The sequence below is a fragment of the Callospermophilus lateralis genome, chromosome 2 (assembly GCF_048772815.1).
Source record: "Callospermophilus lateralis isolate mCalLat2 chromosome 2, mCalLat2.hap1, whole genome shotgun sequence".
Lineage (NCBI taxonomy): Eukaryota > Metazoa > Chordata > Mammalia > Rodentia > Sciuridae > Callospermophilus > Callospermophilus lateralis.
In genome coordinates, this window is record NC_135306.1 from 119,101,174 (window position 1) to 119,120,341 (window position 19,168).

The window sequence follows — 19,168 nt, forward strand, 5'->3', positions numbered from 1 at the left end:
TTCAAAGCCAGCCTCAGGAACCATGAGGCATTAAACAACTCAGTGAGACCCTGTCTCTAAATAAAATACAAAATAGGGGGGATTCCAAGATGGCGGGCCAGAGGGAGGCAGCATTCTGTGTTGCTCCGTGACCCAGATTTAACCTACTCGGAATACTGTATCTCAGAGAATGTAAGAGGACCCCTATTCAGCTGATTTCCGCACTAATCACCAGTGCTGTGACCCCCAGTGAAGGGCTCAGAGCCTCAGCATTTGAGCAGGACTCCAGACCCCTGACTCCCAAAACCCAAAACCCACAGTGCTAGCCCATGCACAGCTCGCAAGCGCCTTAGCAGAATCACCTATCAGCACTTCTGCAGAACTCCAGACTGCTCCGCTCCCACACAGGTCACTTAGCTACTACCTACCCACAGCACAACGCCACTGCCCAGCTCCCCCCACCTCACCAGACACCAAGGCACTGAAAGCAGACCGCCTCCATCTTTGAGAACCATTCTCACCATATTTGGTGGGGGCAGCTCTCAGATCGGATCTCCATCTGGCCAGGTACCAAGTATCCAACTCCCCCCCTCCCCTACCAGTGGTGATAACTCAGCACAATGACCACCAAACACAAAACCAGCTCTTAGTTGCACAGGTGTGCAGTGTGACCAGGGCACCGCCCACCTAGTGTGAGCTGTGGTGTGAGAGGTCTTGCAGTTGGGAAATGCTAAGTGAGAGAAACACGGGACTAAAGGTTGGAGCCTAAAAGACCAGAAACTGGGAAATCACCAGGCAAGAGAGAAAGATAATACCAGGTGCTCAAGTCAGACAAGCAGTCCCAAAAAGAGACCTGTGAAGTGCAATCTCTCTGCAGGGACTGGTGGGTGACACTCTCCACTTCCAGAGGCCCTACATGAGGACCAGTCTTCCCATCCTGGTTACCTACACCATGCTGAGGGCAGAGACACCAGCTTGAAACAGACAACCCCACCTATTAGATGAGAAGAGAAACAGAAACGATACGGATCTCTAAAACTAGCAAAAACCCTGGTTTCTTCTTTCAAGAATTTTTTTTTCTCTTTTTCTTCTACCCCTCTATCCTCTGGCCCTCACATCCCCAACATATGTGAAATGAAGAACTTTGCATGAAATAGAATTTTGAAGACTGTGTCATCTGAATAATATAATATAGCAGTATTGTATATGCCCCCCCTTTTTCTCATCTTTCTTCTTTCCCCCTCCAAATTTTGCTATTTTAACATCCTGCATTTGTCTTAATACATATGTGTGTTTGTTTTATGTACTCTACTGTCTATCCACATACTTGTCTACCCTAAATTACTTCCTGTTTATTCTCTTGCTACTAACCCGCTTCATTAGATTTCTCTTTCACATTTCCTAAGATATATTAACTCTGTATCCTCACATCCTTCCTCCTCAGCATATTGTCCTACACCTCACCCTGAGTTCATTGTTCAGGGTCTGAAACTGTAAATCTTTTTATAAAACTACTGTTTATATTTTAGATAATAATTGAATCCAACATCTCTGTATATTGAGACTAAACTGTAAACATCTCAATAACAACAAATTGTTCATAGGTGATATATTGTTGATATTGGATCTGTTAACATTGTCCTTCCTCACAAATGAGGGACCTTGGAACCTTACAAACGCACTACAAACCTATAGGGTAAAAACAATAATACCACGACCCACAGAGGTAGAAAGGAAGACACATGAGCAACATGAAAAGACAAGGGAAGAAAGTATCCAAAACAAATAAAGACACCATATCATTAGAATCATTGGCAGCCACAGCAGAAAAAAATGACAGAGAAGAGTTCAGAATACATATGGTTAAAATGTTCTGTGATCTCAAGGAAGATATAAGAGAGCAAATACAAGCAGTGAAAGATCACGTCAACAAGGAGCTACATAAGCAAATCCAGGAAGCAGAAGATGACCTCAACAGGGAGATAGAGGTTCTAACAAAAAAAAAGGAAAAGAAAAGAAGAAACTAAATAGACATCCTTGAAATGAAAGGAATAAACCGAATTAAAATCTCAAATGAAAACATCACAAACAGAGTAGACCACTTGAAGATATATAATCTTAAAAAGAACGTAGACCACACAGCAAAACATTCAAGAAGTATGGGATAGCGTAAAAAGACCAAATTTAAGAGTTATTCGGTTAGAGGAAAGCATAGAGGTCCAAACCAAAGGAATGAACAATCTATTCAATGAAATAATATCAGAAAACTTTCCAAACATGAAGAATGAATTGGAAATTCAAATTCAAGAAGCTTAAAGGACACCAAATGTACAAAATAACAACAGATCCCACACCAAGGTATATTATGTAAAAAAGCCCAACCTACAGAATAAGAGAATTTTTAAAGCCACAAGAGAAAGGAAAACCAATTAGGATAATGGCAGATTTTTCAACACAGACCATGAAAGCTAGAAGATCCTAGAACAACATATATCAAGCTCTGGAAGAAAATGGTGCCAACCAAGAATCTTGTATCCAGCAAAATTAAGCTTTAGATTTGAAAATGAAATAAAAACTTCCCACAATAAACAAAAGTTAAAGGTACTTATAGCTAGAAAACTGGCACGATAAAACATCCTTGGCAAAATAATTCATGAAGAGGAAACGAAAAACAACAATGAAAATCAGCAGAGGGAGGTAGTACCTTAAAGGAAAAACTACTCAAAGAAGAAAATCAAGTCAAGTTAAACAACAAAAGTAAACAAATATGGCTGGTGATACAAACCATGTCTCAATAAAAACCCTGAATGTTAATGGCTTAAACTCACCAATCAAAAGACATACGCTAGCAAACTGGATTAAAAAAAAGACCCAACAATATGCTGCCTTCACGAGACTCATCTGATAGGAAAAGACATGCACAGACTGAAGATGAAAGGTTGGGAAAAATCATACCACTTACACGGACTGCTAAAGCAAGCAGGGGTTTCCATCCTTGTATCAAATAAAGTAGACTTTAAGCCAAAGTTAATCAAAAGGGATAAAGATGGACATTACATACTGCTCAAGAGAACCATACACCAACAAGACATAACAATCATAAATATATATGCCCCAAACAATGTTCATCAAACAAACTCTTCTCAAGTTCAAGAGTCAAATAGACCACAACACAATAATTTTGGATGACTATAACATACCTTGTTCATCACTGTATAAATCTTTTAAATAAAAGTTGAATAAAGAAACTATAGAACTCAATAATATAATCAATAACTTAGACTTAACTGACATATATAGAATATTCCAACCGGCATCTAGTGGATACACTTTCTTCTCAGCAGCACATGGATCCTTCTCTAAAATAGACCATAATATATGCCACAAAGCAACTTTAAACAAATACAAAAAAGTAGAGATATTACCATGCATTTTATCAGATCATAATTAAATGCAATTGGAAATCAATAACAAAATAAAAAATAAAAATTTCTCCATCACCTGGACACTAACAATATGCTACTGAATGAACATTGGGTTGCAGAAGACATCAAGGAGATTAAAAAATTCTTACAGGTAAATGAGAACATAGACACAAGATATGGAAATCTCTTGGACACAATGAAAGCAGTTCCAAGAGGAAAGTTCATTGCATCGAGTTCATTCTTTAAAAGAAGAAAAAGTCAACAAAGAAATGACTTCACATTACATCTCAAAACCCTAGAAAAAGAAGAACAAATCAGCGGCAAAAGCAGAGGACAAGAAATAATTAAAATTAGAGCTGAAATCAATGAAATTAAAAAAAAAAAATTGACAAAAAGTTGGTTATTTGAAAAAAATAAATAAAACTGACACACTCTTAGCTATGCTAACAAAGAGAAGGGGAGAGAAAACTCAAATTACCAGCAAACGTGATAAAAAAAAGGTAATATCACAACAGATACTACAGAAATACAAAGAATAATTAGAAATTATTTTGAAAACTTATACTACAATAAAATAGAAGACACTGAAGGCATCGAAATTACTTAAGTCATATGATTTGCTAATTGAATCATGAAGATATACACGATTTAAACAGACAAATATCAAGTGATGAAATATAAGAAACCAACAGAAGCTTACCAACTAAGATAAGCCCAGGACCGGATGCATACACAGCCGAGTTCTAGAAGACCCTTAAAGAAGAACTAATACCAATACTCTTCAATTTATCTCAGGAAATAGAAAAAGAGGCAGCATTTCCAACTCATTCTATGAGGCCAATAACATCCTGACCCTAAAACCAGGCAAAGACACATCAAAGAAAAAAAACTTCAGGCCAATATCTCTAATGAAAATAGATGCAAAAATTCTCAATAAAATTCTAGCAAATCAAATTCAAAAACATCGTGCACCATGACAAGTGGGATTCATCCCAGGATACAAGGATGGTTCAATATATGAAAATCAATAAATGTAATTCATCACATCATTAGACTTAAAGATAAGAATCATATGATCATCTCAATAGACACAGAAAAAGCATTTGACAAAATAAAGCACCCCTTTTTGTTCAAAACACTAGAAAAACTAGGGATAACAGGAACATATCTCAACATCTTAAAGACTATCTATGCTAAGCCTCAGGCCAACATAATTCTAAATGAAGAAAAATTATAGGAATTCCCACTAAAAACAGGAACAAGACAGGGATGCCCTCTTTCACCACTTCTATTTACAAAGTTCTTGAAACACTGGCCAGAGCAATTGGACAGATGAAAGAAATTAAAGGGATATGTATAGGAAAAGAAGAACTTAAATTAGCACTATTTGCTGATAATATGATTCTATACCTAGAAGACCCAAAAAGTTCCACCAGAAAACTGCTAGAACTAGTAAATGAATTCAGCAAAGTAGCAGGATATAAAATCAAGACCCATAAATCAAAGGCATTTCTGTATATCAGTGACAAAGCCTCTGAGAAGGAAATGAGGAAAACTACCCCACTCACTATAACCTCAAAAACAAAACAAAAAAAACCTTGAGAATCAACTTAACGAAACAGGTGAAAGAGCTATACAATGAAAACTATAGAACCCTAAAAAAAGAAGTCAAAGAAGACCTTAGAAGATGAAAAGATCTACCTTGCTCCTGGATAGGCAGAATTAATATTATCAAAATGACTATACTAACAAAAGCAACTATACAGATTTAATGCAATTCCGATCAAAATCCCAATGTCATTCCTCATAAAAATAGAAAAAGCAATCATAAATTTCATCTGAAAAAAGAAGAGAACCAGAATAGCTAAAGCAATCCTTAGCAGGAAGAGTGAAACAGGTGGTATCGCTATACCAGACTTTAAAGTATACCATAGAGCAATAGTAACAAAAACAGCATGGTACTGGCACCAACATAGGCTGGTAGACCAATGGTCCAGAATAGAGGACACAGAGACTAACCCACAAAATTACAACTATCTTATATTAGGCAAAGGTGCCAAAAACATGCACTGGAGAAAAGATAGCATCTTCAACAAATGGTGCTGAGAAAACTGGAAATCCATATGCAACAAAATGAAATTGAATCCCTATCTCTCACCATGCACAAAAGTTAACTCAAAATGGATCAAGGATCTAGGAATTAAACCAAAGACCCTGCGTCTAATAGAAGAAAAAGTAGACCCTAATCTTCATCATGTGGGATTAGGCCCCAACTTCCTTAATAAGACTCTGATACTGCAAAAATTAAAACCAAGAATCAATACATGGGATGGATTCAAACTAAAAAGTTTCTTCTCACCAAAAGAAACAATTTGTGAGGTGAACAGAGAGCCTACTTCCAGAGAGCAAATTTTTACCCCTCACACATCAGATAAAGCACTAATCTCTGGGGTATATAAAGAACTCAAAAAGCTAAGCACCGAAAAAACAAATAACTCAATCAACAAATGGGCTAAGGACCTGAACAGACACTTCTCAGAAAAGGATAGACAATCAATCAACAAATATACGAAAAAACATTCATCATGTCTAGCAATCAGAGAAATGCAAATCAAAACTACTCTAAGATACCATCTCACTCCAGTCAGAATGGCAGCTATTATGAAGACAAACAATAACAAGCATTGGTAAGGATGTGTGGAAAAGGTACACTCATACAATGCTGGGTGGGACTGCAAATTGGTGCAGCCAATATGGAAAGCAGTATGGAGATTCCTTGGAAATCTGGGAATGAAACCACCTGACATAACTAGCTATCCCTCTCCTCTGAGTATACCAAAGGACTTAAAAACAGCATACTACAGGGACACAGGCATATCAATGTTTATAGCAGCACAACTCATAATAGCTAAACTGTGGAGCCAATCTAGATGCCCTTCAGTAGATGAATGGATAAAAAAAAAAATGTGGCATATATACACAATGGACTTTTACTCAGCAATAAAAGAGAACAAAATCATGGCATTTGCACGTTAATGGAGGGCATTGGAGAAGTTAGCCAATCCCAAAAAAACAAATGCTGAATGTTTTGTTTGACATAGAAGGCTGATTCATAGTGGGGTAGGGAGGGGGAGCATGGGAGGAATAGAGGAACTCTGATAGGGCAGAGGGGAGGGAGGGAAAGAGAGGGAGCAGGGAGTTAGGAAGGATGGTGGAATGTGATAGACATCATTATCCAAAGTACATGTATGAAGACATGAATTGGTGTCAACATACTTTATATAACCAGAGATATGAAAAATTGTGCTGTATATGTGTAATAAGAATTGTAATGCATTCTACTGTCATTTATTTTGTTTTTTTTAAATCAATAAAACAAAATAAAAAATAGGGCTGGGGATATAGCTCAGTGGTTGAGTGGCCCTTACTTAAATCCCCAGTACCAAAAAATAAAATAAAATCCAGCTCAGGTATAGTGCACCTGAAACATCTATAGTTCTACCTACTCAGAAGGCTGAGGAAGATAGCTTGAGCTCAGGAATTTGAGGTAAGCCTGGGCAACATACAGAGATCCTATCTCAAAAAACAAAAAGTAAAATTCACATTACTTTTGAACAAGCAAGTCCCTAACTAGAATTTCTCCTATATCCTTTAAATAAATATTTTTCCACTTAATAGATATTCAAGTATCTATGATGTGCAGAGGCATTGTTTCAGTCAATCGAAAGATACAGTGTAAGTATAAGCCCATTTGTACAGAAGAAGAAAAATATCAATAAAAACATGTTGCCCATTTGGCAATGTTTTGTCAGTTTTTTAAGGATGACAGAATTATTTTGAATTTTGTTGTACTGTCACACAGAAATAGTTATGAGCCTGGATGATTGGTCCCCAATTTTTCAGTCTATTTTTTATTGGGAAACTAAAACCCAGGAACTATCCTATGTATTGATATTAAGAGGCAATCAAGGTATTGGTATTAAGAGGCAATTTGGTTCTCCCCAAGCCAAGTAACTTTAATTTATTAAAGTTATAACTTATATAACATTTACATTCATAAATATATATTCATATATTTACATTTATAAAAAAGTAAGTTGTTATACATTGTGAAATGTATCCCTATTTGATATTTCAATTACAAAAGTCATCTTAGAAATGAAATATGCTTGTAACAAAGTATACTTACTAAACTTTTACAAATTTCTGCAATGTCATTCATCAGCTTTGATGTTAACAATCGTAGGAAAAAAACTGATACAATCTTACTTGGATTCTGCTATAATTGAGACAAACCACAAAAAATAAAAACAATTATTCTTGGCAATAATATTTTCTTTATCTTAAATAAAATGTAGGTAAAGAGCTCACTATTAGCTCAACATACAAGTTGTTTTAAAAATATTAACCTCTTTTCTTAGAGTAATAATAACTTTATCAAATTTCTTTCATTGGTTTAAATAACATTAAAGTATCACCTATTGATTCCAAACCTAAGTAAGTGACAATTATAGGCCATAATTTATTTTTTCACTTTTCTCCTTCCCTATTTATATCAAAATGCTGAGTAATACATCTCAAAACCAATAAAACGTTATGTTAATAATACTGACTTATGCCATCTATTAGCTCTCAAAGATGTTTCCAATTATTATCAACACTCTGGCCTGGCTCAACTACTACACAAGCCTGCTCCAAATCAAAACAACAATTATATAGTATCATTCTCTATCAAATTTATGTAAGATTATCTGGGTAAAAGAAAGTAATGTTTGCACTGGAGTCAATTTATCTCATTAACTCAAGTACAGTGTTATGCACATTACATACTTGTGGGCAAATTGTTATTAAATGAATGAAAATATGTTAGCAACAAAAAATTCATCTATGTAGTAATATATACAAGTGGTAAGATAATCTCAGCAACTTTCCTGAAATAATGAAATTAGTTTCATGAGAAACTCAGGTTAAATATTTATTTATTTCTCTGTATATTTCCTTTCTTTAGCATTCCATTTAATTTTAAATCAGTTTATAAACTTATGAATGGACCAAAAAACCACACCAGCAGCACCAAGAAAGCTATCCCATGAACAGGTATACTACCAAGTAAGAATGGCTTACCTTGGTACAGTTACACAAGCAACTTATACAAAGATGTATCATATTTCTCAATGTACCAATTCTAGATTCTTCACTTGTCTTATTTTTAAATAGAGAGATACTTTCTCCTGCACACTGCATTAGAGACTATTAAAAACAGTAAAAGAAAAAAATACAAATCCCAGTTAAAATTATACTTTAGTATTGCTTTTCAAAGTTTCACTTAAGGGCCAAAAATTAAATGTTTTCAGATGCTGCACATGGTCATACAATAAAATTATAAATTATGAACAATCAAAATGTTGACAAATATCATACCCTTTTCTCACTGCAAATTGAACCACAGAGTGGTACAGAGAACAAACAAAAGCTTAGAGCAGAGTTGATTAATACCTTTAATCAAGGATTCTTTGGGATAAATCATTACAGGGAAAACTTTTAAAAGCATATATAAAAATAAATTTTAATGTGAGATTATTTACTATATTTATAGTGGCTTATAAAAATTTTAAATCTTAAGGAAGGACAGTATCATTGCTTTTCAGACTGCATAAATGAAAGAAATACAGGTGAGTATCTCTTATTCAAAATGCTTAGGAGCAGAAGGGTTTCATAGTTCCAAATTTTTAAGGTTTTCTAGTATTTGCATATATGTAATGAAATAACTGAAGATGATATCTAAGTCTAAACATAAAATTCATCTATTTCATAGACCATACACATGGCCTGAAGGTAATCTTGTACAAGTATATGTTATGTGCCTATTTCAGGTGTGAAATTCTCTATTTGTTATGTTAGCACTCAAAAATCTTCAGGTTTTGAAGCAATTCAGATTAGGGATGCTCAATCTGCATAAAATTCTGCTGTATGTAACAATTTTATCAGGAAATTCAAATTTATCTAAAACTTTAGCATAAATTTTCCTACCTTGGCTTTCTGGAATAATTCTGATTTATGTGCTTCCTCTTCAGATACTATACCAGTATAACAATAGCAGCCAAGAACACCCACCAAAAGACTTGAACACCGGACTAGTATTTCTGAATTTGTAATCTTAAAATAAACCAGAAAAATATTTTTTAAAAATGGATTTCATAAATAATTCTGAATATTCTGGAATTACTTTGTGAGAGCCAAGTTTTGTGTACATATGAAGGAACAAAATTTCAGCTGAGTTAAAGGTGAAATGTTCTGAATATCTTTAGAAATACCTGCAAGATCACTACAGAGTTATGATAATCAGGATTATCAACAAAAATGGCTTAAGTATCGGACATCTCTCCTTAAAGTGGCAGAAATTAGATTTATACAAAGAGACAGTAAAAAGACAGTTTAAACTTCCGAAGAACCACAACCTTATTCTGCCTTTTAGATTCCACAAACTAGTGGAATGTATTTTTGCTGGTAGATACTTTTAGACAATTTTATAAAATAACATAAGAGTGCATAGACTGCACAGAAAAATACAATTTTCAGATTTTTTTGTTTCAAAATTGTAGGAAATGGCATTCTAGGGGAAAAACATACAAAACTAAAATTACTTTGTAATGAAAGTGAATACAATGATATAGGAGAAAGTCAGTAATTAAAGATAAATAAGACAGGGGAAACAGGCACACTGCCCTTGTTGGTTCTTCAGGTCATAATCTTAAAATAAACCTGACTACTAAATTCACTCCTTTGAGTAGCTCACAAGTTTTACTTTACTCAACAATTTTTTTTTTATCATTTTCACTTAACAAGGCATTGTAGAAGACAGAAATACTAATAAAAATATATATACCCTTTAGGAAATTATGGTATATTTTAAGAGAAATCTGTGTATAAAACATATATAAATATCCTTGGTATAAAGAAGATAGTAAATGCCATTTAAAGACTGAAATATCAAGTAATATGAAAATTTTTTATGCCTTAGTTTTTTGTAAAAAAAAAAAAAAAAAGGCTTTAGTAAGGATTTGAACATGTGGATTATTTAGAAATGCATTTCAAGTTGAAACAAAAGGGAATTTTGACAAGAGAACAAACAGTACACATGAAGTTGAGGGCTGTTTTTTTGTTTTGTTTTGTTTTGTTTTGTTTGATGTTGAGGATTGAACCCAGGGCCTTGGCTTGCAAGGCAAGCACTCTACCAAATGAGCTATGTCCCTAGCCAGAGATTCTTTTAAGTAAAAAGGAAATCTGAAAAATTCCTAAATGAACTTTAAAAACTGGGCAATTGCCAGTCCACTTACTACCATTCTTAATCATTTCTTCCACTTTTAATGACACCAAAATCTAACAGATTTGTTTAAATTGTGTCTTTTGTAGGGCTGGGGATGTAGTTCAGTGATAAAGTGCTTGCTAGTATATACAAGGCCCTGTGTTTACCTCAGCACCACAAAAACCACAACAAAGAACAAACAAACAATAAATAAGGTTGCCTTCTGTTAATGTAATGTCACTCTCCTTTCCATTGAGAGGTTTGTTTCATCATGTAATTCTTCTGCTCCAGCCTTTCATATTCCCCATTAACCTAACCAAAAAAATTGTTTCATGTCTACCAGAATTCCTGGTAGAAGAGATGTACTCAAAATTATTTTTCAGTTTTCCTTTTTTCATATTGTTTTCCCTAAACGTTGCCATGTCTTGACATTTTGCTTTTAAAACCAAGCCTATCACCACCCTTAGTGCCTTTTTCTACTCATATTTTTCCTCATTAACAGTCTACAAAAGTTGAATTAATATACAGGCTTTAGTTCTTTTTCTAAAAGTCTCACCTCAGATGAGTAACTATTAAGAAGCCGTTCTGATAACCCCAGAAGATAGCGATCCAATGATTCCTTGAGGTTTTGATGAACAGAAAAGCCAATACTGGATTGATACTTTTCTACAGCACATTCCTCCACAACGGTTAAAAAATCTATCTTGTCAAAAGTTGTTTGAAGAAACAGTTGTTCTACTTCTGAGAACGAAGGCTCTTCTTTACCTTTCCGGTGTTGCTTACTTCAAGAGAGTGAGATCTTTATAATCAAATTACCTAATACCTTCTCTCTATAAATTAGCAATGTTTTTCATATTAAAATATTAACACAAGGCTGGTGTGGTGGGACATGCCTCAGTTGACTAGGATGGCAAGTTTGAGGTCAGCTTAGGCAACTGAGGGAGACTGTCTCAAAGTTAAAAAAAAAAAAAAAAAAAATTAAAGGAGCAGAGCATGTATCTCAGTGACAAAGCATTTGCCAAATGTTCATTAAGACCCTGAGTTAAATTCCTCAGTACTGTGTCTGTGGAAGAGGAAAATGGGGGATAGTGGCAAGGACAAAGACATGAACCCAGCATCTATATCACTTAAAGATCACTTAACAAATTAAAGGTTAAGCGTTTAAATGGTTTTTCTTTTTGGTCTTTGATACCTACATATTAAATTTCATTATTTGGTAGCAAATTTTACTAACAGGTAGACAAAATAAATCCAAGTTACAATTTCAATGGCCAATTAAAAAATATTAAAAAGAAAAACAGCATTTTTTTTCAATTTTGACATCTTCAAATTATAGGATTTTTTAAATCTTATACTCTTTTGAAAAATTAGTCTTCATGCCAGTGAGTCATTTTCAATTGCAATGACAATAGTCAATCAAATAAAAACAAGTTTTTGTTTATTTTTATTTTCAATTGCTTTTAATTTTTAAAGCTAACATTTTATGTGACATAAAAAAATGGGTCACACCTAAGAACTCAGTTCATATAAATTTTATGTTCCTAATTTCCCAACACAATTCAATTTTTTTCAATGACACTTGTCATATTACACTATACAGCATTAGAAAATAATTATCTTGATCTGAAGCTATAGAACATAGATTATAATCACTAAATTACAAAAACATTTTTCCTAACAGTTGTGTTTTTTTTTTTTTTACTTGATGAATTTAGGTCATAATTAATAAGATGAAGTCACTACCCCACTATAATTATTATTTTTGTAGTTAAAAATAATTCTACAGATAACATACCATTCTGGTGCACTTTGAAACAAATTCATTACAGCTTTACAGTTTTTCATTGTAAGACTCACAAGAATTTTCTCCAGGATGAGATGAGGAAAATTACTAACAAGAAAAATGAAAAGTTTTTATATTAAAAGACCAAAAAACATTTTAAAAAATCTTTAACATCCATGTTTAGCTATCAATTTTTATTTCTAACATTTGGTTCCTAAATTAAAACTGTTTTCTTCTGTAGTGAATCTTTTAATATCTGAAAGGAGAATTTAAAGAGGATATACATTATGTTACTAGTGCTTCCCAAATTGCTTGGAAGCAGAATCATATCTAATTTTTAAAGATCATTTCAAAAGTAAACAAAAGGTTATAAAATGAAATCAAAACAATAGGATCTAGAGGTCTGCACTCCAGTCATTAAGTTCAAATCAACATGTGGAAAGGTTAAGTGAACAAACTGCTCTATTCCCCAATACTAAGACTTAAGTCCTATTTTGTCTTTCTCTTGTTTCTTCTTTCCTTTAATTTAATAAACTTCACCCAGAATATACTCTCATGATGATGGATTAAGGACCCACATTAAGTCAGAAAATGGACCTATTTACAGAAGATCACAAAGAAACATAAATACACAAAAATATTATGTGGTGAGAAAGGGTAGTTAACAGGTACTAATTTAAAGGAGAAAGAATTTCTGGCCATGTGCATATTAGGGTGAATTCAGATAATGATAATGTGCTGTATAATTTTTTTACATTTTGAATGTGTTCACTATAAAGAAATGATAACTATTTGGAGTAGATATGCTTACCCTGATCTGAACAATATACATTGCACCCAGATATCATAACATCACATGGTACCACATAAATATGTACAATTTAAATATATCAGTTAAAATTATTAAAAAGAATTATGTATATATTCCCCATATTCTCACAGTGAGATGACCTTTACAGAAATGATCCAGGCACAAAGTCACAGAACTCAGTAAAAACAAAGAGAATGTATAATATTTAAGCCAAATACTGGGAAATTCTGCATTATCATAAAATAAATCCACCTGGGATCAAATAAGTAAAGTAAACCTTATAAAACAAAACGAAGAAAAAACAAACCGTATGTGAGAAGCCAAAATTACCTCTGAAGAATTGGGGGCAATTCTGTATTGTCTTCTAAGTCATCTTCTAACTGATAAAATAACAGCCACCTCATTATTGATTCCCTTAAAGTAAAACTTCTATTTACATCATATATATTTTGTTCTGTTCCCTTTTTTACTGTTTCTGGAACTACGCTGTTGGTCAGTGCCAAAGTCAAACAGCATACTGAAGGACTACAAAGAAGCAAAGACAACTGTTAAAAGTAACCTCTGTGAGGGACAGACAGCTTGTCTATCTCATTTACAACTGTGCCTGCAATACTCAGGACAGTGCCAGGCGCATGGCAATCATGTACATTCAGTTAAAAAAAGTGGCATAAAAAGTCTAGGAACATTTGAGGAGGAGAGTCTTGATAAAAACACTCTCTGAGGAAATGGTAAAAAATCATACTAAGTGAAATAAATCACACTCAGAAAATCAAGAGTTGAATGTTTTCTCTCATATGTGGAAGTTAGAGCAAAGGAAGGGAAAAAAGGCAGTGGAGGAGGGGATTCAATATCATAAAGATACAGAATGATCAGTGGACTAGAAGGAAGAGAACAAGAAGGAGGGAGGGAGAAAGAAACATGGAATGAATTTAACAAAACCCTGTTCTTTATATATATATAAATGTATATATATAAATGTACCAAAGGGAATGTCACCTTTTTGTATATGTAGAAAGTACCAATCAAAACAAAATAAATAAAGGAGTGAAAAGAATATCAGTAGAGTTGAGGGGGGAAAATGGGGGAAGGGAGAAAGGGGAAAAGCGGGGAGGAGGGGAAATGGGGATTAAAATCAAATCTCTTGCATGTATGATTTTGTCAAAATGAGCCCCAAAACTATGTAAAATTATAATGCTCTAAAAAGAATAACTCTCTATAGTAACAGTATGCAGTACTACAAAAAATATGGTTCATGAATACTGAATAAATAACTGTAAACTACAATAAAAGCAATGTAATCTCTATAATTCTTTAAAGAATCTCTTTAAAATTAGCCTTAGTAACTCTTCACATCAGAAACTATATTCACAATTATAAATTAAGTCTTCCTGGCCAAACAACAAAAGCATCTTTAAAAAGAATACAAATGTTTAAGTAAAATAATAAACTATTTATATGATCAAGGATGTGTGTGTGTGTGTGTGTTTGTAAAACTGATGAAGTACATATTAAACTTACCCAGAAGGTTTGCAGGCTGATCCAGTAAATAACTTCCAGAATTCTCTGTCAACCTCAACTAAATTACCTTGAATAATGGCTCCAAGTAGGCCAAAGTTTTCAGTCTGCATTTGTTCAGTACTGCTACCCCGAAATGTAATAGACCAAATTTTAATCCAGAGCTTCACTAAATCTGATTTTTGAGAGCTTTCTAGGTTTGATTTCTTGCCTTGACACAATGCAACTTCGATAAGGCATCGTAAAACATATGGTGTGCGTTCCCCATGTCGCTGTTGAGGCAGAAGCTGGTATAGTATCATTAGTAATGGAGATATCTCACAGTTAGGTAAACTTGCAGGGTACTTTGATATTAACTGAGTTGTGATCTGTAGCCTAAAAGAAAAATGTTAAAAGACTAAGAAAGGGGGAAAAAAGTAATCTGAAAATATTTCAATCCCATTAGCAAGCTAAAAAAAAATACATAAGTATACTAACATGATATCCTTCTAATATCTTAATTAAAGCATCACCTTCAAAATTTCTATTCTGTTCTCAAAATAAAATCGCTGTTAGGACTGGGGCTGTGGCTCAGTGGTAGAGCGCTTGCCTAGCACAGTGAGGCCCTCACTGGGTTCGATCCTCAGCACCACATAAAAATAAATAAAGTTATAAAAAATAAAATGGCTGTTAATATTTAGTAGGTCCTACTTCCTAAAATGGTAGGAAGACTGACAACTTAATAGTTAATAGTTAGCATATAGCAGGTACTCAATAAAAAACTCTTGACTGGAAAGACAGATTAAAGAACTGAAATAAGTACCTTCAACTATAAAATAGCACAAGCTTAAGCAACACGTATATCAAAATAATATACCTTTTTCTTACAACTCAATTGTATTTAAACATTCCATCAAAATAGTTAAAATCAAAAGTACAATGCTGACAAGTCTAACTATAATCTTAAGTTTATAAATGTCCTTGGACATGTTATTTAACACTTCTGGATATTCTGTGACTCCACAAAATTCCACAATTATTTAAATATCTTCAAATGCAATATGAGAATAAAGATGATGAAGAAAGAAAAATAACTGATTATATGACATAAAGTCAAAATTATTATGATTTCTGAAGAGTATTTTAAATTTCTTCCTAATCTAATTCTATAGCAAGGTGCTATGCATACCAAAGTCTTTCCCTGTTAAGATGTACAACTTAGTGAATTCCTTAAGGCAGAAAACAACTGATTGCCTATCATTCTAGTACCCTACTTCTTAAAACTTGCTATGTCTATATGTTTAAGAAAGGTGGCTCTATCCATGGCCCCAGGAGGCAAGTCATTAATGATTAACCTCAACCTGTCATGGCAACCACATTTCCCATTGCTAATAATTGGTTTGGGAGTAGACAAATTCTGACCAATGAGATAAAATGATTTTGTTGGAGGTTTTCGGAGAAAAAATGAGACTGAAATGGTACTGAATGAGAAAAAGATGATATTTACCAAGGCACAAGATCAAAATCATTTTGTGATTTCTGAAGATAATCTTTTATTACTTCCCAGCCTAGTTCTATTTTCCTTCTTTTGCAAGGTGTACTGTAATCTCTAGATTCTCTTTGTGAAGTAGTGTAAGACTGAGAAATCTCCAAGGATCTGGTATCTTCATTAAAAACCTATAAAATAAAAATAAACCTACATTTTCCACTGCTATTATTTTTAATATTTCACCTGGGAAAAAATTCTTTCCAAACAAAAATACAGGGAACTAAAAGCAAGAATAATTAAGTTATGGGAATATATAAAAATGATAACAGTAAGAAACAAACATTTTGCACAACAGTAATGACATTTTTAGAAAATGTAATATATTAGTGATTAGGTATTTCTGGATACATTTACTACAAGCATCAAGAAATCAAGCATCAAATCATCAAGTAAAGCAAAAACTTATTTTCAAAGGAATTATAAACTTACCATTAATAAAATATTTGACAGAGTGAAATAAAAACGTCACATGTTAACCAAATCTCTAGGAAAAAAGTTTTACTAATGAAATATTAGGTCACCAACTAATGAATGCATACACAAAACAGTATTCCCAATACAATTAAATATTATTCAGGCATAAAAAGGAATGAAGTACTGATTCATTGTATGAAATGCTAAGGGAGGGAAGCCAGAAACAAAAGACCACATATCGTACACGATTCATTTTCTACAGAATGCCCAAAACAGGCAAAGCACAGACACTGGAAGTAGATTATGGTTGGTTCCCAGAGTCTAAGATAAATTAAGGAGTGGAGGGCTAGGGTTGTGGCTCAGCGGTAGAGCGCTTCCTAGCACCTGTGAGGCCCTGGGTTGGATCCTCAGCACCACATAATTAATTAATAAATAAATAAATAAATAAATAAATAAATAAATAAATAAAACGCAACAACAAGAATTGGAACTAAATGCTAACAGGTATGAGGTTTCTTTTTGGGGGATGATGAAAATATTCTGGAACAAAATAGTGGACATGACTTTGTAACACTGAAATTACTAATGACCACTGAAACAGACACATTAAAACTGACCTTTATGCTAAGTGAACTCTAATTTAACAACAAATGAAAAATTGGGAATAGGGCCATATTATTTCCTATAGATAATCTTTTGAAAATGGAAGCCAGGTGTGGTGACACATGCCTGTAATACCAGTAGCTCAGGAGGCTGAAGCAGGTGGATGGCGAGTTCAAATCCAGCTTCAGCAAAAGCAATGCACTAAGCAACTCAGAGAGACCCTGTCTCTAAATAAAATACAAAATAGGGCTGGGGATGTGGCCCAGTGGTCAAGTGCCCCTGAGTTTAATCCCCAGTACCCCTCCAAAAAAGGGAAATTCCATTATTAGTTTTAATGGTTTTATTAAACCCATATGTGCAAGAGTTATCTTTTAACTTAGAAGAGTAATTCCAAAAATGTATACATACATTACATATACATTCATACATTTCATACATGAAATAAAGATATTGTGTCCAACTAAAACTAAAGGTACATATACATTTACATTTGTACACTGAATATACACTTATGTTACATAAACATTACATATACATACATGCACATTTTGAAAGAAATGATTATATGTACACAGTAATTTTATAGGCTTTTTATGATAGCACAGGGTTTAAAAAAAACCATCAAGGGACTGGGGCTGGGGCTCAGCAGTAGAGTGCTCTAGCATGTGCAAGGCACTGGGTTCGATCCTTAGCACCACATAAAAATAAATAGAATAAAGGTTTGTGTCCAACTAAAACTAAAAAAAAAAAAAATTAAAAAAAAATCAAAAGGAAATTTCAAAATATGACAAGATTTACTATACCTGGTGACAAACATCTGCCATTAATTCAATCAAATTTTCCTTGACAGCAATATTACGAGATCCGGAAGAATATTTTCCTCTACTTCCTATTTGATTTATCTCATTCACTAGAAGTTCATATAAGTTATATAAAATACTTCGCCATTTTATTGATTCATAAGCACCTATAATAAAAACATTAAAACGTAATTTACATACTCTATTTGCACTACCATCCCCCACAAAATTATCCACTGTTAAGTTTCATCAAACATTAGAAGACAACTGGTCCAATCTTCTATTCAGTACTAATACCTCCTCTGACAATATCCTTGACATGTTGTTCTACTTCCTAACAGCATACATTCTACCCTCAGTCAACGGTATTGAAGTTTCTTCCATTTTCTGATCCACCTTTTAAAATTTATTCTCCCCCCATCCCAAAGCCAAATACAACTAATGTTTCCTCTTTTACATAAGGACTTATGTGTTTCTTTTTTCCTAAAATATTACCAGTTTCTTCAACTAATATATAAATGACATGTTATCCCTTTGGGGTGGTTATTCTCAACATCTCAGTCATGTTTTCCAAGAAACACATAAACTTATGTCTCTCTTACAATGATGACGATGGAGTCAACAGGGTCTAATAATTGTAATATTCCAACTGTGTTCTGACCAATATGGGGAACAAAAGGGCTATTATTTCCCACAAACAAGAAACCATAAAATTTATCAATGTAGTCTGAAACTACATTAGCTTTTATAGCAGCCTCATTACCCTATCAATTTACAAATCACCCTAAAAAATGCAGCTAACTAAAGCCCTAAATATATACTAACATTTCCTAATAAGCCTGATCATCACACTGGTGACAGCTAGGTAAAAGAGACAAAACTTGGTCTGGGGTTGTGACTCAGTGGTAGAGCACTCGCCTTGCACACCCAAGACCCTGGGGTCGATCCTCAGCACCACATAAAAATAAAAAATAAGTGAAATAAAGATATTGTGTCCAACTACA

General features: G+C 33.7%; 1 protein-coding gene across 1 annotated transcript in view; it reads right to left on the reverse strand.

Annotated features, from left to right (window-relative positions):
- The window catches only part of Atm (ATM serine/threonine kinase), a 157,510-nt gene that overhangs the window by 116,911 nt on the left and 21,431 nt on the right, over positions 1–19,168 (reverse strand). The window contains exons 8-16 of the mRNA XM_076846443.2: positions 18,168–18,331; positions 16,306–16,475; positions 14,823–15,194; positions 13,635–13,829; positions 12,506–12,601; positions 11,267–11,492; positions 9,435–9,560; positions 8,529–8,654; positions 7,594–7,683 (exon numbers count right to left, since the gene is read on the reverse strand). Coding sequence (XP_076702558.2) covers positions 7,594–7,683; positions 8,529–8,654; positions 9,435–9,560; positions 11,267–11,492; positions 12,506–12,601; positions 13,635–13,829; positions 14,823–15,194; positions 16,306–16,475; positions 18,168–18,331 — 1,565 coding nt within the window. The remainder of the gene's footprint in view (positions 1–7,593; positions 7,684–8,528; positions 8,655–9,434; positions 9,561–11,266; positions 11,493–12,505; positions 12,602–13,634; positions 13,830–14,822; positions 15,195–16,305; positions 16,476–18,167; positions 18,332–19,168) is intronic.